The 24,269-nt window shown below is 46.2% G+C and overlaps 1 protein-coding gene across 2 annotated transcripts in view; it reads right to left on the minus strand.

Annotated features, from left to right (window-relative positions):
* LOC133933744 (vang-like protein 1) overlaps positions 1-18,208 on the minus strand; it is a 29,693-nt gene extending 11,485 nt beyond the window's left edge. For both annotated transcript variants that reach the window (XM_062380944.1, XM_062380942.1), the window contains exons 1-3: positions 18,088-18,208; positions 11,791-12,023; positions 6,763-6,889 (exon numbers count right to left, since the gene is read on the minus strand). In XM_062380944.1, the coding sequence (XP_062236928.1) occupies positions 6,763-6,889; positions 11,791-11,861 (198 nt within the window). In that variant the 5' untranslated portion in view covers positions 11,862-12,023; positions 18,088-18,208. The remainder of the gene's footprint in view (positions 1-6,762; positions 6,890-11,790; positions 12,024-18,087) is intronic.
* Positions 18,209-24,269: the final 6,061 nt, after the last annotated feature.

Consider the following 24,269-nt stretch of genomic DNA (forward strand, 5'->3'; position numbering starts at 1 on the left):
CTTTTTATAAATATATTATTTAAGTATTTTATTTTGTAGCAGAAAACCAAATAAACTAAAAATAATGAGCCTTAAACATGAGGTAACATTTCAGTTTACTGCAGCACTGTCACTCATCGCAGCTGACATGTGAGCAGATGACTTGTTGGTATAGGTTTCCCCAGACAGGCTCTTTGATGAGGTCCAGCCCCGAGAGCTGTGTCAGTTTCATGTGACCTTTGACATGACAGGCCCAGTCGTAAATACTCGTCCCACTGTCTGTAGGGATTCAGAGCGAGTGGAGCATCACCACTGACCCAACCCACGAGCTGTAAACCAGACGGTGGAATGCACGACGTGGGTTTGTGTCAAAGGTCAAAGAGGGAAAGTGTCCCCGCGTCCCTGTGCAGACAGAACCTGACATCTATCTGTGGTGGAAACATCTGTCTGTTCATATACAGAAAACTCTACACAAATAATATACAAGTGAAATGAAAATTCAGTGTAGGTGATCCTGATTGCACTTTAACTGTTGACAGACTCTGGTCTTAATCCTGTCTGACCACTAACTACCTGCTGATGCTAAGTGTGTGTTCGACAGAGGAGATCAATCAGCATTAGTTGTAAAGACGAGCGTCTCCCTGAGCACAATGTAGCATGAGAGCACCGGAGGGACATGTGAGTCACTGCTGCTCTGCCTCGGAGCGGTCATCATCACACACTGGACTCTGAAGAACTCCATCACCAGGGACATACAAACAACAAGGTCAATTCAATCATGTGAACTCTGCTTCTCCTCATGTCTCCACAGCCTCTGCAGCAGGTTTCATGTGGTCTGCTTCAATTTTGGGGAATTGCTGTTGTTTGATCAGTTCTGCTCTACCTGGGCTTTCCCGCTGCAGTAAAAATAGACATTGGCGACCCACATTTCCTCCTGGGATAAGCCAATCAGCACAGCCCTGCTCTGGTTCAGTACCAGCAGCCCTGCAGGAGGCACAGTCCCATTCATCACATGAAAGTAGGTGAAACTGAGAGGACGGGCGGAGGAGAGGGGGAGCGAATGTTCGATAACAAGACAACCAATTACAGGGAAGAGAGGCAATGAGCCGGAGAGGGAGGGACGTGTGAAATCCTCCACTCACAGCAACACGTGTGTCATGACAATAACACTGACACTAAACACACGTCAGGTCGATTCTTGTTCTGCGTCTGCAGTGATTTATTCAGGGCCAGACAAGGTTTACAAGCGATTCCTCAGAGCTTGGAGTTACAGAGGCGTTCCTGTAGAAAGTGAACAGCTGAATAATGGAAACATCTGACATGACATGTTCTCACACACCACCAAACAAAAGGAGAGGAGAGATATAAATTCTCTCATTGAAAACCGTCCGCCCTCATCCCTTAGAAATCAGTCCATTTTAGTTTGAATCGTTAAGATACTGAGGAGAGAATAACTGGACTTCATTTCGTGATCCTATGAGAATGACCTGAAGGCAGCATGACTCAGCGATCACAGTACAGCTGGGTTCATATGACAAATCTGACCATGAATAGGGTTTGACTCATCCTGGAGATGGATGCGGTTTCATTACACTGCCCTCAGTCATTGTGTATCACTGCTTTATTGACTTTGTGACAGAGCGGCGCTGGGCTACACATACACGAACACACACACACCAACAAATAACATGTTCAAGAGGCCAACAACATGATTTGTGAGGCCACCTTCCGGCTCTGGATCTTGACCTTTGACCTGTTGCCAATAATCCAATCACTTCATCCTTAAATCCAACTGAGCATTTGTACCTAGTTTGAAGGAGTTCCTTCAAGCTGTTCCAGAGAACACTACAGTCGCTGCTGAGCGAGCAGCATTTGAACTGCCCAGGTTCTGGTTGGGATGCATCACATTACAGGATTAAAGGGATTCTCTGGCGGTTTGGGCTCCGGCTCAGAAGGCCTTCAGGGTGGTTGTGATGAGAAATTGTGTGAAGCTGCCAAATGAACCACCCAAGTTAATCCGTCATGTTGTTTTTGAATATTGCTGCTAACTTACAATCAAACATCAATGAACTACAGGAGCTGGTTTAATCCTGTGATCTGTTCACTTTGCCAACTCCCTACCAACCTGGGCCCTGAGCCACTGGATCACTCAGCTGAACAGTCACAAAACGATTAGTGGGATCATCATCACAGCAGAAGATGCTTGTTCTCATGTGTATGCAGGTATTCACGGCTCACTGGCTGAGAACAGTAGCACGCAATGTCAGCCATTGTGCATTAACAAAGCTTTCAAGAGAATATTCTTGCCTTCATTCTCCACCAGAATATAAATAACAGCCATTGTCTCGCACCGTAAATCTAACGTCCACTAAAAGCCTGTTTTGTGTTGTTCACCGAGTGCACTTCACTCACTCCTGGGAGGCAAAGTGTGTGTGTGCAAAATACAGCAGGCATGCATCCCATAAGACGTTTGCACAGCCATTTAAAACCACCTTTGTTCAAGCCGGTGGACAGCGAGCCAGGCTGCCAAGAACTTGTCAGGACGAGGAAGGGAAGCAGACAAAGTTCGATAGACGAGTGAGTGTGGGACAATGAGAGGTAGGCAGACGAGCAGCAGCCGACGAGAGAGGCAGATTAAGGTGGTTTATATAGATTGTGTTCAGATATGTCAGTTAACCAGAAGAGCTACACAGACAATCTGGCTTCAGACGCAGTATTCCTGGTTCAAACGTTAGACATATAGATAATAATAAAGTTTATTCATATACCACCTTTTCAAACACAGTGAGGTGTTTTACAAGTTAAAAATGAAAAGTTGAGTGTTGCTGTTAATCAGTATTAATAAGAAACTAAAAGGTGTACATTTCAGATGTGAGGCTCAGAATAGTGGCATAAACATCAGTGTCTCCTCCTCCTACATTTGATCACTTGGCACAAAGAAGCACTTTAGAACTGTGCCCGATGAAAAGCCCTCACTTGATTTCTACAAACATACAGCTCCACATATTGGATTACCTGACTGGGTTTAGTCCCTGGTCCACAACTGGCCACTGGCGTGGAGTTAGTATTTGAGTCTTCTTCTATGGTGCTGACAATCACTTGCTTTATCTCCTCTGCCGTCTCATAAACCTCAAAGACCTGCAGCACTTCATCTCCGGCCTCCATCACTGTTGAGGGACTGAAATCCTCCAAACTTCACCTCCGCTCAGCAAACATCCTCTCTGTACCCACGGCTCTCCATCCCAGAGTGTGTGAGACCTCCCTGACTTCCTGCTGATCTGCAGCACGGCCCCCTGCTTCATCCGTCTTTATATAAAAATATTTCCCATCATGCCTCAGGAGGTATTGTATGGGACTGTGCGCTCACTTGCCACATAATGTAAGGGGCTTTATGGAGGATGGCAGAGAGAGAGGGAAGAGGGGAGGGGATAAAAGGATGGATGGAGAGATGTGGGGGGAGAGAGAGTAAACAAATAACAAACCAATGAGGTGACAGAGCCATCCACCCAAAGATGTCTTTCTTCTCTCCTCCTCTACTCTCCCTCCCTCGCTTCCTTTTATCCCTCTCTCCCTCCGGGCATCCTCCGCTCATTCTGCACTCGTCTCTTGCCTCAGCACCACTCACCCTCCATCGCTTCTGACTCACTGAGCACTGTGGTGTTGTCGTGCTGACACAACAAACACACAACTCAGCTTATACGTTTCTCATCGTCATCATCACATAGATGTTTCATATAATATATATGATCTGTGCCATAGATCCATCGTGGCCCCTGAACTATTAACCCTGTGAACTCTGCAGTAGAAACGCTCCTTCTTCTTCTCTCACTGTGAAGTCATTTCTTGGAGAACGTTCACACGTTTCATATCACTAAACTTTGTACAACCTAAGCTTAAAGGTTTTGTAAGTCAAATAAACATTATAAATGAAAAAGGTGCTGAAATTGTGGTATTTATTTTAAAAATACAAAAATCTGAAAGGTTTTTTCTGGAATCTATTGGAGGTGGACACCACAGTCACAGCATTAACAGCAGCTTTGTATATAAAATTCCATTTAACTCTACTTTGAATGGAGCTGAAGAAAACAAGTAGTAAAGTGCTGTAGCAATAGAGGAAATATGTCAAAGTTTAAATTTGATGTTTTAGAGTCATGCAACGAGAAGTTGGTGTGAGAACATCAGTGCATCTGGAGCCACGTCACTTTTCACTACCTTCCAGAAACCAGCTGAACTCTCACTCGGGTGCAGGAGCATCACCGGGAGCTACCTGGGGCTCCACCCTGCTGATCCACCAATGCAAATCCCAATAATAACACAAGGTTCTCTCTCCAATCTGCAGGTAATCATCTCAAGGATAACCCCAGCTCCACTTTATCTCGCTCACTTGCAGGAGAGAGGTAGGTGCTAATACTCAGAGAATTATTTATGGTTTCAACAGATCCCGTTTCTCCTGTTTGACACCTCACACAATGCCACAACACCACATTCTCCTAAGCTGCAAAGCTGGCATGCTGCACTGAACTCCAATCATATGTACTCCAATATCCAGTTACCTACAACAATACAAGCAGGGTGAATTGACCTAATTACTCAGATGACTTAGTGTGAGTCCAGGTTATACTCACCTCCATTTCCCTTCACAAGCCCCAAACCAGCTAAATAAGGCCAAGGCCGACTTGTTAAAGACGATACCACTGGTTCCCACCTTGAGACGTTAGTGCAGAACTAGCACTTGAAGAGTAATGTTCACACTCACACATTAACATACAGCCCGGCCTCCATTGGGTTATGATGTACTGTATTTAAGCAGCACTGAAAACCCAATGTGAGTCACATGCTCTGGACATTTTGACAGTCTTCTGTTCTGGAAAATGAACCGACCCAAATTCCCTAACATTTTGAGTTTACGTCTGAAAACGGCTGAAACAACACTGTGTCTCGACAGCAGGAGCGGTTCTCAGAGCAGTTCTCTGAATGAAGCAAACACTCCTCGTTTAGAATTCATGTGGGGAGGCTTCACAGAAGCATCACAGCCATGAGAAACGTTGGTGCTGGATAGTGAGGACATCCCTGCCCGGAGCGATGTGCTGCTCTGTCAGCCAAGACTCTGATTAAGTCCCAGCAGTGGAGTAATGAGCGCAGCACTGCACAGTCAGAGTCTCAGACGAGGCTGACGCACACACACAGGAGCATATGTGAGACGGCAGACCGGAATGCAAAATCAAACACACACACACACACACACACAAACACACACACAGCATACGGATTTGTGCTGAGCCTCCCTCTCTCAGTCGAATTGGTGGCCCTAATTTCTCCATCTAAAGCCAAACCCTCCCCACCCTGTCAGCAGCACTCCTGCAGGCCACAGCATGAATAAGACATGAGGAGCAAAATAGTAAGGATGGCTGTGCGCTCTGTGGCAAATCCTGTCATGTGGCAAAATTAGATGCAGACAATATAACACACAGTCACACGGGCAGTGCCACCGATTCCTGCCACAAGTGAAAGTGAGCGCCAAGCAGGTCAGTAAACGATGGTGCATGTAGGTTTGTCTGTTTGTGTTTGTCGTCTTCTCCCTTCAGCGGGTTGAGCGGATCATCACTTGATGAAGGCCACAGTGCCAGACGGTTGTTTGTCTTGGTTAAGTCAAGGCTGAAACTGTGCTAAAATCTCCATCTCATCTTTCATTAAACACACGTGAGCCTCGCCAGCAGCGAGTCTTTGAAACTCTCTGAGCATGACGGAGGAACGACGGCCCAGATTTCACCAGACTGACAACAGATCAGCTGCTCATCAAAATGCATGAAGTCCCTCCTCTTAGTTACATATCAGAAAACATCTGGATGTTTCTGAACAATAAACGGAATCTCTTCTGAAGATTTAAGCTTTTGAATATGAAGATAGAAAGTTTCAAACATTCTTAACAGAAAAAGTGTCAGACAGACATGACAGACTGAAATGTGTTTAGATAATTCACTAATAAAGCGAAGGGATCGAATTCGTCATGTTTTGCCTCAACAACACAAATTAGCTGTTACTCATGTTGTTGGACCAAGAAGGTGAAACCCCTGAAGTGCTACCAGGAGTTTCACGTCTCAACACGCCAGCTTGCAGCCGACCTGCCCAGATAACTCGCTGCTATCCGATCCACCTGTCTTTTATCTGCTCTGCCTTTTATATTTCTCCAACAAGCATCCACTGTCTGGTACATTCCAGCTATTTCCTACCATATATCTCTTTGACCAAATGATCTATCTCATAATCCATCTGATCTTGCATATACAGAAATAAAAGTCTGACTGAAATAACAGAAAGAGCAGCAAAGCCCCTGTTGTGGCTTGGCCTACTCCACAGTGGCGGGGGTCTTTAAGTCTGTCTCTTCATCTTGCATTGGTGCAGTCAGACACAGACTCTCCCTCTGACTAGCGGGATAACTCAAAGTTGCACTGACTACAGAACAACCTGCTGCATCCATATCCTGTTGAAATAGATTTCCTGAAAGTGACGACCCAGACCTCGCCAAATGTGGACTGGCCCTGTGGAAATACCAGATGGCCTGTCCCAGCCCAGGCTGACGAACACAAGTATCCTTCCAACTCCTTTTCACTGGTAACTGATAAATCTCAAGTGCTCCAAATCCTTTGGAAATCGAACTTACCGATATAATCGTATCCTTATTTGAAGGGAACATTATTCAGTAACCGTGGGTCATTGTGTATACGTGTCTTCTGGCTTTGTAACGCATGTGTGTGTTTAGGTGATATTTATGCTCCGCCCTACCTGGACCTGCTCCCCCCTCACAGACGAGTCCCCCAGCAGCGGCTCTGCAGGCGGCGTGTTGATTGTCACAGACTTCTCTGAGCGGCTGTCTTTACTGCGCGGCTTGTGGCGGTCCCGGCTGCGCTCCCTGGAGAGACAGAGCAAAAGAGTAGAAAGTGATGGTTAGAGAAATCCCAGGCCACAAGACATAAAGGGTTCCTCTCGGATGCAGAGAGTTGTGGAGGTCTTCGGGGAACAGACACAAAAATGGACACATTGAAAAGCAGTAGAGACGAGCCTGCACTAAAGACACACAGAGTTACATAGTGGATATGAACACAGTGAGGGATCAGGGACAATGTGAAAGCCGGCAGTGGCTGGTTGAGTCAGATAAGACCAGAGCTGCCCCCTGTGGAGAACTTACCCCTCCCCACATCACTGTCTCTACCAGGCCCTCCGTCCCTCACATACGAGCTCCATTAGCCAGACTGACCCCTGCACTTACAGCCCTAATCTGTGCAGAGCGTGAACGCTGGGTCTCCCCATCCTCCGCTCCAGCATCACCATTGGCACATGGCGCCGTGCCCACTCTGCAGCTCCATTACCACAGACGAGCTCAGCATCCAGTTAATCCCTCATCTGTCTCCTTCCCCCTGCGGCTGCTGACATCTTGAACATGGCACATACAGTATTCTATACTTTCAACAGAACGCACACACACACACACACACACACACACACACTGCTACACTGCTAAATGCCTCATATTTAAATGTGTAATCAAGCGTTTGAGAGCTGTTGGAAGAAACTGAGACAGACGGACCCCAAAGAAAATATTTGATATAGATATCAAGATGCTGTTCTCTTTGTTTTGTTAAATCCTAATTGAGTTTCCTGCTGCCTCCGAGCATTCTGTTTCACAGTAATCACTCCTTTTGTAGGAGTGACATTACACAGAAGTGAAACTAATCTAATTTACACAACACAGGAGGTTGTTTTGCATGAAGCTCTCCATTGAGACACTGAAGCAAACCCAGGGCAACACAAGCATTATTTTGTATTCATTCTCCTTCTGCCTCAGGTGTGGTCTCCACAAACCCCTGAGGGAATATCTGGCTGCCTGCTGCACACTCAGAGGGTTTTCATGCCTCAGCTGATGTTAAAAACATTGGAGATCTTAGACATGTTTCTGATTTCTCACATTTTACACACTGGACGAGCCACACACGCTCCATACAGCAGAGTTTCATACATCCTCATTTGATCGTTGGTTCATTAGAATATTGCGAAGAGCTGTCATCTAGTCAAAGTAAGGTGACAAAGTGTGACAAGTCTAAAAAGTTCCTCCTAAATACTGAACTATAGACGACCAACTGGAGTTAAATGCATCTTGCACCATAACAGCCCATAAACATAATGCACAGGATATCCTGCCTGCAGGGGAATCAGTACATCATCAGTATGATGTATGAGAGTGTGACAGTAGTGGATATGTTCCAGTATAATAGAGCTGAATTGATTCCCAGTGTTAGAGGGTGTTGACCAGTTTGCTTTCCGCCACTATTCTTGTACTTCCTTTAGAATGTGGAAACGATTTCCTCGAGAAAGTCACGACAGAAACGTTTCACACAGTGAGAGAGAATCTCCAGTCGCCAGCAGAAACCTCCTCCAGCGACAGAGACACATGATGTTATCTAATAAATTCAGGAAGTGGATGTAGGCCTTTAAAATATATTACAGCCATCATTACTGCGATAAATGTTATTAGAGCTATCAGCGCTACTGCAGCAATGGATATTCCAGGGAGAGAGATCATCAGTCAGAGGTTGTCACTGATTAGGATTATTAATTGGGCAGGAGGGGGAGCGGGGAGGAGACGAGCACAGAGCAGTGATTCTAATATAAAGAGGCAGAGTGTGGTTGACACGCTGCCGTCAAGAACAAGAAGGTGAGGGAACACCTGGTTCTCAGCGAGCTGGCGTGACGGCAAGTGTGTGAGCAAAAGCTGAAAAAACGAATGAAGTGCGACGGATTTTCAAAGAGCACAAAAAGCATTTTCAAATGATAGAAGCGATTGTTGATGCACAAGCAGAACCTGTGGGGAACGGCTTGAATAGAGCAGCTCCTCTTACCCGGCCTGCTTTCTCATTCTCCCCCCAGGAAGCTTCCGGGGCGATCGCACTGCACAGAAACCTCAGTCCCAACACACCCTCCCCTCCGTCTCCCCCCTTTCCCACAGACTCCCCCTGCCTCATTAGCATGCAGCCGCCTCGTTGCTATTCCAACTGTGCTCCGCACCATGATTCTGATTAATGGAATTTGACTTCCAGCGTGGATCCCTGAAACGGGTGAGGCTTTTTGGAGCTGTGAGGATTGGGGGGGAGGTGGGTTGGGGAAGGGGGCTGCCTGGCAAAAGTGGGGCAGGGTCTTGCCAATTAGGCTGCGAGAGCGCCATTTCCACCGAACACCTGAGGATGAGAGCGGCTGAGATCACAGTCTCCAGCTCCACACCGAGGGAGGCTGCTGAGGAGACACAGCCAGCTCGCCACCTCAAAGTGTCCACGCTCCAATTTGCTCTATGTGTGTGGCCTGCGGAGTGTCAACGCACCAGAGCTCGGAGGGGAGGGGTCACGAGGTCAAATCAAAGATGACCTCCCTCTCACTCAGCAGCTCTGGAAGTGAGGAGCCGCCCAGTGGCTCGGCTGCTCCCCAGGATCAGCTTCATACATGGAACACGACAATGAGGTGACACATTCCAGAGACAAATAACACGTCCCACTGTCAAACTACCACCGTGTCCCACAGCTCACACAGGCCAGACCTAGTTATTACATGTACAGGACTGCAGTCTGAGGCTGATCACTGGTTCCACTGGTTTCACTGCGGATAATAATCCAGATTTTCACAAGTGTCATGTTTCTGTTCCCAGTCGTCCAAAACTAACAGATACTCAGTTAAGTATATTATCTAACAAAGAAAATCTTCAATCCACATCTTTAATAAACTGGGTGTCTTTGTAATTATCGCTTCAATGATAATTTGAGTTTTACAATATCTGCCGACCACAAACAACAAGTTCACGAAGCGAGACCAAAACGTTTCTGTTTTATTACAGAATTAGTTATTCGGTCAATAAAAACTAAACATTAAATTCTCTAAGAGGTCTTTCATCTGGGAACCTTTAAATTATAATACAACAGAGACTGAATTATCTTAAATTACACACTAAGTCCTGTGCATATGCTGCGTGCTGCTCTATAATTGGAGCTTTACCCATTAAATGAACCAATTTTCCACATGAGTGGCTGCTAATACGTGATTTGCTATTTAATAATCATTGAAATGCAAAAAATTAGAGTGGCAGATGCAGGATTTGGTTCAATACTCAGCGATCAGGCTCATCTGAGTGGATTCAAATAAGGAATAGAATTAAAAAGGTGAATAAGTACGATACAAGTACTGAAAAGACTATTTTGTTAAGCAGTGATTAAAAAGGCTCTTAATTCAGTTTGAATGGCCAAGGACAGAGCAGCCACACTCTGCTCTTACTGCAGAGCCACAGGAGAATGGGTCATATCCTGGAAACTAGTTGATGATTACTTGGAACCTGATGGGAGCAAAATGGAAAGTAGGAAAAATCCAAATCCCAAAACTCTACACTTCCAGTACTGAAAATCCAAACCAATCCGATTCAATACTTCAACTATAATCTGATAAATTCACACATGCACAAACACAATACAGGGTAATGTTCTTGTATGTGTGTATTTGTACAAATGCCTAAATCTGTTTCCCAATCCCAGCATCAGTGTAATTAGACAACAGACTCACGCGCAGCACTACCTCGGCGTGACAGGATCCAGAAGGCAGAGCGGTTTCGAGGACACAATTTTAGTTTTTGTGTGTGTGAAACAAGCCGCCAGCTGGTTGCTCAGGAGCCGTCATGGTGAGAGCGGTTGGGCAGGGGAGTGAAAAGCATTTGGCGTGGAAGACCGCACGCTCCCTTTCCAAATTTCACTCATTTGAGAGAGCAGTGAAAATCAAGGACCAGGAGCTGGCACCCTCCTCATCTTTGATTCCACTCTTGCTCCACATTACTTTGAGCTACAAGGACACATTCCTGCTCTGGGGAATGCCAGCCAGTGGGGAACCAGTGATACGCCTGAGCCTCCGCATCCTAAGAGACAGGAGACCAATCCATTCAAGACGTGGGAGAAGAGAAGCCGATACAGAGACGTGGTCAAGAATCAGGCAGCAAAGGGGCAGCTGCTGCATTCATATCACGATGGACACATGGGAGCAAAGAAACGAGGGTAGGAGGAGAGGAACGAGCGTAAAGAGGGCGAGAAGGATATAGAGTGAGAGGATAGAAAGTGACCGATGACATGAGAGAGGAGACGATGACAGGCGTGCACTGAGGGCCGAGCGTCATGTTTCAGGACAAAGTCCCTCAAACTGCAACAGGTGGCAGCGAGAGTGGGAGCGGCCACGGCGAGCCAGGGGAGAAGCATGGAGAGCGAGCAGGAGGGGGCCGCCGTGACAAGGAAGGGGCTGATGTTGAACAGGAATGCCCTCCTCTCATCTCCACTCGGGTTCTCAACGTATCCGCTGAGCCATCAGTCAGTCAGGCCTCTTCAGCACCTGTCTTCCACTGCCTTCCTGACGCCTGTCAACCACAGCCATTTCAATGCTGACAGATTAATGTGCCTACATGGGCTGTGGCCCCCACACATGCTCAGCCAGACGGGAGGGGATCACGGAGGTGGACAGAGAAGGTTGAGGAAGCAGAAAACCCAGGCACACAAATTAGAATCATGATAAACTCACATAAAGTAAAAACATCTGCAGCAAATACGTAAAAACTAAGGAATGGTCTCAGAACATCTGGATGTTTGCACACATCCTGTCCCCTGTAGGGCGACCAGCAAGTTCAGTTACAGATCAGCAGTCTTTTATAAGACATAACAGTATGCTACAGAAACCCTCCAGCCCTCCAGGTAGAAAAGGAGAGGGAAGGAAACTGAATTATTTAGCAGGATCAAGTCTTACCCATGCCTGTGGGAACCCCGGGAGCGTCCAGAGTAGTAGGAATAGCCCGAGTAGGTGGACTCAGTGTCCATGGTGGAGCAGTCCTGCCCAGGCAGGGCTCAGCGGAACCTGTGCGCTGTCTCGCAGAGCTGGGGGCGACCAATCGACTCGCTCAAGAGGCCAACAGAGGTGGCGAGCGATCAGCAGTCAGGCTTGAAAGCGACCCTGGGGGCGCTCTGTGAGGAGACATCAACCTGGAGGGCAGAGAAGAGAAGACAGAGAATTTAAATTCAAAACGTGGGATGTCTGGGAAAACTGCCCACGTCTGTCTGTGTCTGGCACAGACAAGAGCTTTACAGACTCAATCACTTATTTTCTGCATCACATCTATTTTTACTAAAGTATTGTTGGCACCTGCCAAACACAAGTTGCCTTATGTGCCTGGATTCATCTGCGGCTGCATCCTCAGCTCCTCCTCCGTACAGGCAGCTCTCAGGGGGCTTCGTTCCAGATGAGTGTTCCAGGTAAATGAAACATCGCTGCCGCCAAACAGCAATTTGCTCTTATTCCCACGTGGCTGACGCGTGTTGTTCAGAGGCAGCTTTAAGTCTCTGACTCACAGCAGACGATTTGAGCCTGACACTGACGAGCAGGAAGGTGTCTCAGGCGGCTGTGATGTTAACTACAATAACAAGACATGCACAGAGCTGATGTCCTCGTTTTACCTCAACACTTAATTGTGTCACTATACCATGAAACGCTTAACAGCTACTACCACGCTGACAGAGCCAAATCTATCTGAATGAGATAGATTTGGCTCTGTCAGATTAAAAGCACATGTCTGAGTACAACCCCCCCCGTGGGTGGAAGGGAATGAAAGATGTGAGTCACAAGTAGCTTCAGGCTTGCTGTAAATACACTTGTGTAAGGCACACACACACACACACACACACACACCCCCCTTTCAGGCTCCTCCAGGTGAGATGAAAAATGGTAAACGTGAAATACACCAACTCAAAATACCTAAATCAAATCCGTGCTCAGTCACCTGTGCACGAGCACTTTGAGTCGATCCGTCACTTCCACAGCCATGAACCTGATATTAAACAGGAGACTGTAGCTTACACCTGAAAGTCTGAACCAAGCTTCATGTCTCAGTTTGTTTTTAAGGTGAAGAACTGAAGCCATCCTGCAAACTGCTTCTACTTCTTTGTCTTCTTCCACTCTTTGTCTTCTTCTACTCTTTAAAGCTTTCTTAACACTTCACAACAGCAAAAGTCTGACGTGGTGAGAAGCTGCAGTTTTGGTCCTGAGTGAAACCTGCACTGAATCTCTCAGGCCAGGCTCCCGGCACACACACAAAGATTTACGGCTGATTTATGGCTCCAGTAGCAACTGATCAAATCGTCTCCCTTTCAAGACGCCCCTGCTCTTCTGCATTCACAACCCCAGGGGGGAGTCACTCAGAGCAACTACACTTCTTATCTACATCTTGAAGGAAAACACACATCACTCGGTCCAAACTACACTGTGGCACATAACATCCAGAATGACCCACTTCTGAGGAGTGTGGTGTCAGCAGATCTGGGAGTGTGTGTGTGTACATGCATGAGGGCATGACTGTCACAGATACCTGGACATGCTTTGAAGGTTGCACAGGTGCATATTTATATATTCTTTATACATTCTGTAAATCATTTCAAGCACCTGAATCAACATCACACCGTTACAAATCCTTCCTCCACTGGTTCTCTGCAGTCTCACCAGTAGCAGCGTGGCTGATGCTGAGGAATCGTGGAAAAGTGAATTTTCCAGAGTTGTCTGTGACCCATGAAGATCACGGCAGGAGATTGTCCCAGTCAGACTCGTTCACAACAACAGGAAAATGTCTGGAACATACAGGCGAGGGGTGGAGCCTGTAGAGCAGCAAGAGGCAGGACATGACGTGTATATCACAGTTTTATTTATGGCAAATCAACACCAGAGTGGGACCTTATCACTGAAACCTCTTAAATCTTGTCTTCTTTCAAGAAAGTGAATATTTGCCAAAGCATCACACTTTAAAAGTGTGGGATAGTGGCTGCTAAACAAGCTGGACACCATCACAGAGGCATTTCCATCACCTGGTTAATCCTCTTAAAAGAAGGGCATGTGGCTAAATGAGGGATTAATAGAGTGCGTGGTCCAGGTTCAGTCAGAGTGCAGCCGTGTTAGAAGCTGATTGATTATTTCCTACTCGCTATCTTCACACTTCATCTCTAACTACTTCAGATGCTTCACACTGAGCCAGCCCGTCCAGAGGCCTGGCCCTGAGCCCTATATTCACATGAAACTGGATACACAGGGTTCTCACAAGTGGTTTCTGTCTTTGCCATGCCGGGGGAAATTGGAAAGCGGAACCACTTCAGGTTTCCAGGGAGAATCCAAAGCTGAAATAGAAATCCCTGTGACTGGGTGCGAGGGGGCCACAGCAGGTTCTTCACAGTAATCCCAGACCCCTGCTGAGCTGACGGCTTGTCTGCTTGTCCTGGTAAACAGTGGCAGCAAGCATGAAGGCTCATTTCATACATTTTGAGAATTTTCTGAGTGCCAACACTGTCGTAAATAAAACTGTAAAGACGCAAATGTCCTGACAAAACTGAACAGGTGTGAAGAACAACTGAGCAAGGATCCACATTCAGGTTCCTGGACATGAAGGGAAACAGCCCCCGAGAACATAGCTCCATCTCTGAGCAGAGAGCTGGAGCAACTTTACACTGCAGCCACAGGACATGTGCTGTCAGCCAGCGGTCAGCCGATCAGCACCGCTCCGATGCACCTTCACATCACGTCCAACAAACACAGCGAGCGGCGCCACGTGGCCGGACTCAAGTCAGCAGCCGGAGTGGACATATAAACATACCAACACATTGACACCCAAGCTGTGGAGGGGACGTTTTGTGGAGTAATGTAACACGTGAGACATCAGGAGTCAAAAGATTATGCATGGTTGCTTTTGAGTTTGAGAAAAGAGGGAAACCAAGGAGGGAGAGTCGCCTTCATATCCAATTAGAGAATAAAACCGTTAGACATTACAGTGGAGATAAAGGAGGGACTGTACTGATTATAATTATATCAATATATCAAAAAATGCAGTTGCACGTTGCTCCAAAGATGTAAAGATCAGTGAATACACAAAGATTCATGGATGTTTATGAGCAAACTCCCAGAAGTTCAATGCACGTCATGACGTTGAACTGGAAAAGGTGCAGCATCAGCATCTAGACTACCAACATAAAGAAGAACAAGAAGAAATTATCATAGAGAGGAACAGTGAGAGTTAACCGAGCTTCTCTGAGTCGCTGCCCTGCTTCTGCTCTTCTGAAGAAACACTTGAGTAGGAGTCGAGCAGGAGCACAACCAGTGCTTCCACTTTGTGTTGGAAACAGCAAATTAAGCAGCTAACGACCCAGTGAAAATGACCCGTGATGTTTTCATTCCAAACCTCCTCTCAGGCAAGTCGCTCATCTGTTCTTCCTTTTCAGCAGAAGAGAAGTGAAGCCCCCTGCAGCTCACTGACACTCAGCAGTGATTAACCCTGAAGTCCCTCAGCCTTTTATTCCAGCTCTTTGATTTCCAGCGCATGGAAACGACCACTCCTCACCTTTCAGAGAATAATCCAATCTGTGACTAAGAGACAAATGTTTAGAAAAACCACCGCTTCTCTCCTGCGCCCTGATTGGAATCACCAGGCCTGAGTTAGCTGACAACAAATGGTCTTGGAGTAATGACCGTTAGAGCAAAGATGCAATTAAAAGCTCATCAGCATTTAGAGGTAATGGAGGATATACGACGTATGTTTCCTGGGTGGAAAAGCTCTGACTTGACATTTAGCACAATCTGCAGATCACGTCTGTTTTTGATTGATCGTAAAAATGAAATTAGCCTCCCGGGTTAATTCGTCAGCATGCTCGAGCTGTCTGTCACCCGCCCCCCCCCCCCCCCTTCTGCCTCTTCCCTCCGTAACCATGATGCCCTCGTGGCCCTGCCTCTATTATCACTGTGATAACACACCTCCTCACACCAACCGGCTCAGGCTAAATAATGATTTCAGTCCGACGAGGGAGGAGGCAGCAGACGGTCACAGGACAAGTCGGGACGGGGGGGAACATGACCAGTCGGGACGGGGGGGAACATGACCAGTCGCTGTGGAAGTTTGGGACGGTCACATGCTCGCAGTGTTGCTGTCAATGACAGAGTAAATGAGGGCCTCTCTGTCTGAGGAATTCCATCCCATGTGTCTGTGAAAACACACAGAGCAACAACAGCACCCTGAGGAAGCTGCTTATTACTGACCAACACGCCTTCTATCACTGCACAAGCATCTACCTGCACTGGGGGGGCTGGTCTGATGTCACAGCCTCGTGCACCTTGTTCACATCTGACCTTAACCTGACGTGCCACCAGAGGACGTGGGTCACTGGTGGTGAGGACAGAAACCAGCTGTTGATCCCAACCAGGGGTCTCAAAGTCCGACCCTGAGACAAAACCAGGACAAACTCCACCTGAAGGTGATCCCCATAGGGAACACCTTAGGCAGTCTGCTGCTGAAGTCGACTCACACGCGTCAGTTCACCCCCCCCGAGGCCACAAGTGACGTGTCTGGAATCACTCCCACGTGCAAATCAAAAATAAACATCACTTCGATGTCCACATTCTTTTTTTCCCCTGGAACGAGTCAAAACAAATGTTTTTTGACATTCTCTGCAAGAAAGCAACCCACCCCCCCCCACTATGTTAGTAAGAAGCACACGCTCCCCAAACTCAAGCACACACACCTCACATCTGAGAGCTCCTGACAGCCGCCCTCATCGTCGCTGTCAATATTATCTGCAGCTGTCAGGCAAACCAGAGCCACTCTCCTGGGACGGGAATCGAACCACACAACATTCAGATGCTGTGTTCCTCCAGAATATAAAAGTCTGTACGATAACCACGCCCTTGCATAATTTATGGAGGCAAGACATTGCTCCAGACACAGTTTAATGTCAGCCTGTGCTGCAGTGCAGTGCTTCCTCACACAGCTACACAGATCTGAGATAAGCTGTGTGTATTTATAGTTCGATGTATGTGTAGTCACAGTGCAGGTCACACACGTTCTCAATGGAGTCCTCAGTTAAGAATAATCTGATTGTAAATTTCAGGCATCAAACCTATTCATCATGTTAAGATTGATATTATCAACAGATAGAGTTGTGAACAACTAATCTGTTAAATATCTGAAAGTGGACATTTTAAAATGCCTTTAGGACACTGTGCTGGGAGGCGGGGCTACAATCGGCCCTTCAAGGTCCTGGTCAGTTTGAAATACTTCATCATACATTAAAGTAAATGGCATACTACACAATATTATATATTGTATAGATTGCATAAATTAAAATTATTTAATTGGTATATATATATGGATTGATGCAAGAATGGATGCATAGATAGATAGATAGATAGATAGATAGATAGATAGATAGATAGATAGATAGATAGATAGATAGATAGATAGATAGATAGATTCAGGTTATTAAATCATATATATCAGCAGCAGTAGCATCTGTCAGACCTATTTTAAATGGAGGAGACTGACTTATTCTCCATGTGAGTGAGTCACACAGGTAATAAACTGCTGCGGTGACACTGGAGCAAACAGGTGGCGGTTTTATGATGTTGGAACCGGTTTGTGTGAAGTTTCTCCGGGCGGCTCCGGAGCAGGTTTACCCGGCCTGCCCCCACCTGTGACCCGGCAAGCTGGCGGGGCTGGAGCCAGGAAACTCCCTGGTTGTCACCGTGGCCTCCCCCCCCCCCCCCCCCCTCCTCACCCGCTCCCTCGGCTTCACTTGGACAACACGTTAGAAGAACTGGTTCAAAACCCGCTTGGTTTTTAGTGGATTGTGTTCTGAACGGATCCGGTGCCTCCTCCAGCAGGTTGCGGCTCACTGCGGGGCTGCGGCGCTCGGCAGCCGGGTACTGCGGCTCCGGTCCGGCGGGAGGAGCACCGCGGACTGCCCTCCGCTGGTTCTGGGAGTTCCATGCTCGGAAACACACGGAAGTGACCGTGAAGCGGACGTGAAGTGTGGCCATGAATGAACACGGAGGCGGCTCCAGGGTAGGAGTCGGTGCGGGAGAGTGCGTGGATGTGACCGCAGTTCGGAGGAAGTTGTTCCCGCAGCAGATCCAGGGCGTGTTCCGTGTGTCTTTATGGAACCAGCGCTGTTTATCATGGTGTGTGTAACCAGGTACAACACATTGTGTAGGACACAACACTCTGAGGAACACAACGACACTCACCTGTCCCTGGCGGTGCAGGTTCGATTCCCGTGGCTGATGTGTATCCAGCGGCTGCAGCGGAGTGAGTCCCGCAGCTGGCGGTGCGTGGAGGTGGAAGCAGCGGGGAGAAGCAGAGGATCGGTCCGGTCCTCAGGAAGCTCCAGGGGGCTGAGCCTCTGCTCTGCACTACTCACACCTGCCGCCAGGGGGCCGTGTTCAGCACAGGAGGAGAACCCTGGTCACATGAAATCAACTTTATTGTTTCAAAAACAGACACAAAATATTACACAAATAAATCATGTATACAATATTGACTGTATTACAGAGTATTATAGTAGAATATACACCTACACAGACAGACAGAGAGAGACAGACAGACAGAGAGCTATAGATAGAGAGCTAGATGGAGAGACAGAGAGAGCGAGATAGAAACATAGATGGATAGAGTGATATATATATAGATAGAGATAGATAGATAGATAGATAGATAGATAGATAGACAGACAGAGAGAGAGAGAGAGAGAGAGAGAGAGAGAGAGAGAGAGCGAGAGAGAGAGAGAGAGCTATAGATAGAAAGATAGAGATGAGCTAGAAAGAGACAGAGAGAGAGAGAGAGAAATGGATAGATTGACAGAAAGAGATAGATAGATAAATAGATAGATAGATAGACAGATATATATAGAGAGAGGGAGAGAGAGAGAGAGATAGATAGATAGACAGATAGAGAGACAACCACTCCTCACACAACAACAGCGGATTGATAACAATCTCTACTCGACACAGTGAGTGAAAGAAGCTTCTTGTACAGAAACAGACATCATCCCTTCTTTAATAAATCAGATATTTTGTCATAATGATATAAACTGTAGCTTGTGATAAGTGTGGGCGTGCTCATGGCGACGGGTTGGGAATACACACAGTGATTAAAGGAGTGAAGCGAGACCTGAGGCTGGGATTTCCCCAGAGACAAATCATGAGGCTCTCAAAGCTTGTTAATCCTGTTAGGTGGTTCTTATCACTCGGAGCTTTATTTTCTGATAAGTTTGGTTCTACTTAGTTCTAAACATCATTATTGACGGCTGAGACCGACTCCTGATTGGTCGAGAGGCTGTAACAATGGGACCGCAGACTCCAAGTGAGCAAGATGGTCGGCGTTTGTATTACACCACCTCCGAATGGGTTTGGATCAGAACGCAGGACACACTGGGGCGTACATGTCTGACCAGACCACTCAGGACAGACGTTAATACCAGAGATTTAGAGGAGATCTTCTGCAAAGACATTCCAGACGTTGGACTCTGATTGGCTGACAGCATCAGATTGTGCGAGGTATTATTATAATTGCACAGTAAATAAACGATCAGCTTATCATCAATGAAACACGTCCTCTTTTTGCAGGCTGTAGCACCTTTTACTTCAATAAGTATTCATTTAAATAAAGGTTACACTAAATCAATTCAAAGGTATATATCCCCAGCGATTGATCTCACATTTCTCTGTTGTTGCTGGCGTTCTCCTTGTATTGTGTGACGGGACAAACGAGTTCACAACACAAACACGTGAAAGTTCAAACCACAAGGCAACAGATGCCTCCAGCAATTACACTGCTGTGTAATCAATACTTGCTCCTGCTCTGCCTCCTCGGCCCGGTGCAGATACACTCACTCTTAGATATAGCTCATCCCCTCCAGAACACAATGGAGGTCACGACTGGGACATGACCCCTGGGCCTCCCCGTGGAGAGACAAATAAACACCAGGGCCGTGCCAAGGATGGGGGAGGGAGGATATGTTTTATTCTCTATCAGTATCTCTATATAAACTACCCCCCCCCCCCATATTAACAATACACACATGGACAATATATATAGACATTAATACTACTACTACTAATAATAATCTATATTGCACTGTTCAAAACAGCCATTAAACCAAAATAATTATTAGAAAATGTCTTGTTGTTTTTGTTAATTTAATAGTAAATCTGGTCCAGTTTCTCGTGTTCTGCTATAGATATAATAAAATTGATTGATGAAACAACAATTTGGTCTGATTTCTTTTTAATAGATGATTTAAAGGGTTCCTCAGATATTTACCTTTTTTAATTTAACTTATTTCATTTTAAGATAATTCAAATTCACAAAACTCCTGATTTATTAACTCATTTTTCCTAATTTAATTTCCCAGGCGAATATAAATAAAAATATTTTTCAGTCTTGTTCATTTTTCAGTCTTGTTCATTTGCTGCCCTCACTCTTTGTAGTTATATACTAGTGCGCCCCCATGCGGCCACTTTTCGTCATTACTTGGCCTGAAAGTTTTAAATTGCATACCCCAAACTATTCCATCTGTCAGACATCAGCATTATTATTAATGTAGGTTACATATAAATTTATCTAAAATAAAAAATAAAGCTTTAAATGAACTTTTACAGTTATCTGTGTTTGTCACCATCCACAGTTTGTTCTGCAATTAATTCAGCTCCAGGTTAAAAACACAAAGTTGATATATGTAAGTGACGAATTAAAACACATTTTAAAAATCAAAACAGCATTTACAAGTTAACAAAAGGTCCCTCTGCCCTGGTGTGGGAATCAATCAGCTGCAGTGAAATCACATTACACAGCTGAACGGGAGCCCGGCAGGCACGTGCATCGTGTGACGGCCGTGCAGCCGCAGCACGTGCTGACAGTTTCTCAAGTTTATTCAAAGCGGGAAGTGCAGATGGCTCCTATTGAGGAAGGCAAGGTAGGTGGTGGAGGAGGGTGGAGGAGGGGGGGCGCGAGATCAATTCAATTTGGTGTCCGGAAGATGGATGGATTCCTCCCCAAAGACACAGAGTTTATGAGTTTAGGGGGCTTTTTGGTAAATAGAGTAGAAAAATGAAAGCATGTAAAAATGAAGACGAAGGGGGGACGAGGTGTCGTTTATGAGACCACACGCAGAGGAAGAGAGAGAGAGATGAATGAGTTTCCAGAGTTGCCAGTCGTCCAGATGAGATTCTCTGGCCTGTTCCAAGCAGCTGTGACGAATCAGCCTCAATGGCCCAAAATGACTTCTTTTCTTTTGACGTTTGTGGTTGACGGTGGGTTGTGCACAAGGAAAGAATGAAAGCTCGACAAACATGGTGTTAATGTGAAGATGCAAAACAACTGGGGGCCCTGAAGTGCAAAACACAACTTCTAATGGATTTTCATCTTATTGCAATCCTGGATTTTATCTGATTACTTAAAAAACGAAGCTGGATTTCAGCATTTTCAGGAATTCAAACCTAAATCAGACATTTGAATCTGGATTTAGGAGTTTCCTCTCTGCTTAATGTTCAGTTGCTCCCCTTTGATACTTGGAGCAGCAAAAGATCATAAATAAATGCATAGATAAGTAACTTTAATATTCCAGTATATTGTGTGTAACCAGAAAAAAGTTTGGTTACTAACCAAAAACAGCCTGATTTGCCTGTTTGACTTCGTTTAGTCGGCGGCCCACAGTTCACTGTTGCCCTGGGACCTCCTGGCAGTTTGAGCATCTCTGCAAATAACGTGAGGAGACAAGGAAAACATCACATTGGTGCATTTTAAATAGAAAGTGGAGATAAGACAGAGTCAGAAGCAAAACTAAAGTTAATAAGCAAAACAAAAAGATAAATGATGAGAAGTTTCTCTATTTTTAAGCAAACAAATTCACTGGTTTCCTTTTGATATGATGCTTTTTGTCTTTTATGATAATAAACTGAGTATCTCTATCTTTCCTGTTATTGTATAAAGCAAATGATTCATCAGTCCATAAGGAAAATAATCATTTCTGGAAATATCCATCAATCGAGGCCCAATAGCAACTATTCTGTTTTTTAATCATGATAAAATGGAGAATGATGTAATATTTGGGGGGGATTCAGTAATTATAAATGATGTGTGTGTGTGTGTGTGTGTGTGTGTGTGTGTGTGACAGCAGGATGTTGAATAAACTCACCTCATGACTCACAGTGACTCACAACCACTGAGGCGTCACCAACAAAGGGCCCCGCAATTGGATTGTGCAGAGATCTTAACCAAATTGAAGCCCAATGAATGTCAGCGTTTTAACTCAGCAGATTGGGCCGAGTGCCGCGGCCCTAATGCATGCACACACACCTTCTGACAGGGCCGCGCTACAGATGGTCCGAGCGTGAGTCTGAATGAGAGGGGGGACCGGCCACGGCTGCTGACGCATTGTGGGGGGACGTTGCCTTCAATGCAGCACTTAATGAGAACAGACTGACTCTTTCTCCCCTTCCCCTCCCCTTTCTCCATTCTCGGTCCATTCTATTCCTCCCCCACCTCCTCCTCCTCCTCTCTGATTCTCCACTTGTCCGCTCCTCTGCCCATTTCCATCTGTTTGGAGACAAAGGGCCACGAGCCAGCTCGAGCCCCGGGACCCTGCTGGTGAAGTAGGCAGGGATAATACGGCCCATCCCGGGGGCTGCATTTCAACACATGGACCGGTCTTTGTGCTTCCACACACACACACCTCCATGAGAGAGGGAAGGGAGGAGGACAGGGGGTTGCAGGAGTTCTCGCCTTGAACATGAAGACTTGCATGATACCCGGCGACGTGGAGAATAAAAGAGAGGGCCAAAATATGAGGCAGCACAAAAAGCCTCAAATGTTGTTCCTCGTACTGTGAACATATGGCTGTTTGTTGTCATACTCCATCTCCCCGTCCAATTTACACATGCGAGGGAGCTCTCAGAATTAAATGGGTGTGTAGACTAGTGTGTGTGTGTGTGTGTGTGTGCTCCTCCTGGCTGTGAGTATACCTGAATGATGATGAGGAGGATGTCCAAACGCTGATAATGGCTTCTGCATAATCCCCTGCCGTCTGCGTGCACCTCCTGACATATGGTCACTCCTCGGCCTCCACCGTTACATAAGCCCATAAGGGGGGGGGGGGGGGGGGGGGTTGTGGTGAAACGTGGTACTTTCCCACACACACACACACACACACAGAGAAAACACACACCGGCCACACTGTCAGCCAGGCTGTTCAGTGCCCTCAGCAGTTTGGGCTGCGCCTGTCACTTTCCTCTCCCCTGCCCCTTCTGGGGGTTTGTAAAGAATAAACTGAAGAGGACTGATGCTGCAGAAGCTTTTGGGATGAGGAGCACAAATGGCCTTGTAGTGCTTCACAGCCGTGTACAGATGGACCCCTCCATTCAATAAGCTTGAGCAGAAGTCTGTCTCCGCGCCCTGCCAGGATCCCAGAGCTTGTTTTGTGTTCTGGAGACGGCAATCTGTTGATGCGACATATTGGCGTTCTCTTCTTTTCTTTCGTGTTCTACTTGTAAACGCATTGATGGAGCGGCCGGGAGAATTGGACCTGTCCGGTTTGAGCATTATACGACAAATGAGCTTGTGAACGTGATTCTTAAATGATGCAAAGTGTTGACAACACAGTGAATCCGCTGCCTTCGGAGACGCACAAATTCAACAGAGACATGGGAAGGTGGAAATTTCCCACTTTAGTGAAACACGTGTCCTGCGGCTTAATGAGTCGACTTAAATCTACACAAACAACAGTGAGAAGAAAGAGGGAAAGAACCAGAACCATAGCAGCTCGTCTACATGACTGCAGGTGTTTTTAAGAACAGACATTTTCCCCTCACAAAACAACCACAAACACCCATCAAGAGAATATTCAGATATTCACTTTACTGTGCACATTTTCCTGAAATTCTCCAGATGTGCTGTATCTAAGAAAGAATCCTGCCAGGCCCCTGGGTAAAGGGACAGGATCAAGGCCTTTAATGTAAATCTCAGTAAACAACAGTCCGAAAGATGTAGAGGTATCGAACCCCTTCAGGCAGATCAGGGTTCTAACACACAGGAACTGAACAAAGTGCTGGAACTAAAAAGCTGTTGAGAAACTCACAGACTAAAGGACTGAACACGAAAAGAAGAGGGGAGACAGTGAGACACAGGTGAGACACATTGACTATCTCCTGCTGCAACTCTGGAAAATGACAAACAGTATGCTGAAATGAAAGGGTAAGATAAGTGTATATGAACATAAAAGAATGGTGAGCAGGATGTGGAAACTGATTGTAAGAACGTAGATAGTTGAAGGTGAAACCAGAAAGTCAGGCAGGAGACTGGAAGACGACTAATAGAAAAGAAAGGAAACGACACAGGAGGCCCTGAGCTGAAAAGGAAAGAACATTTCCTGCCA

Source organism: Platichthys flesus, chromosome 22 (assembly GCF_949316205.1).
Source record: "Platichthys flesus chromosome 22, fPlaFle2.1, whole genome shotgun sequence".
In the NCBI taxonomy this organism is placed as follows: domain Eukaryota; kingdom Metazoa; phylum Chordata; class Actinopteri; order Pleuronectiformes; family Pleuronectidae; genus Platichthys; species Platichthys flesus.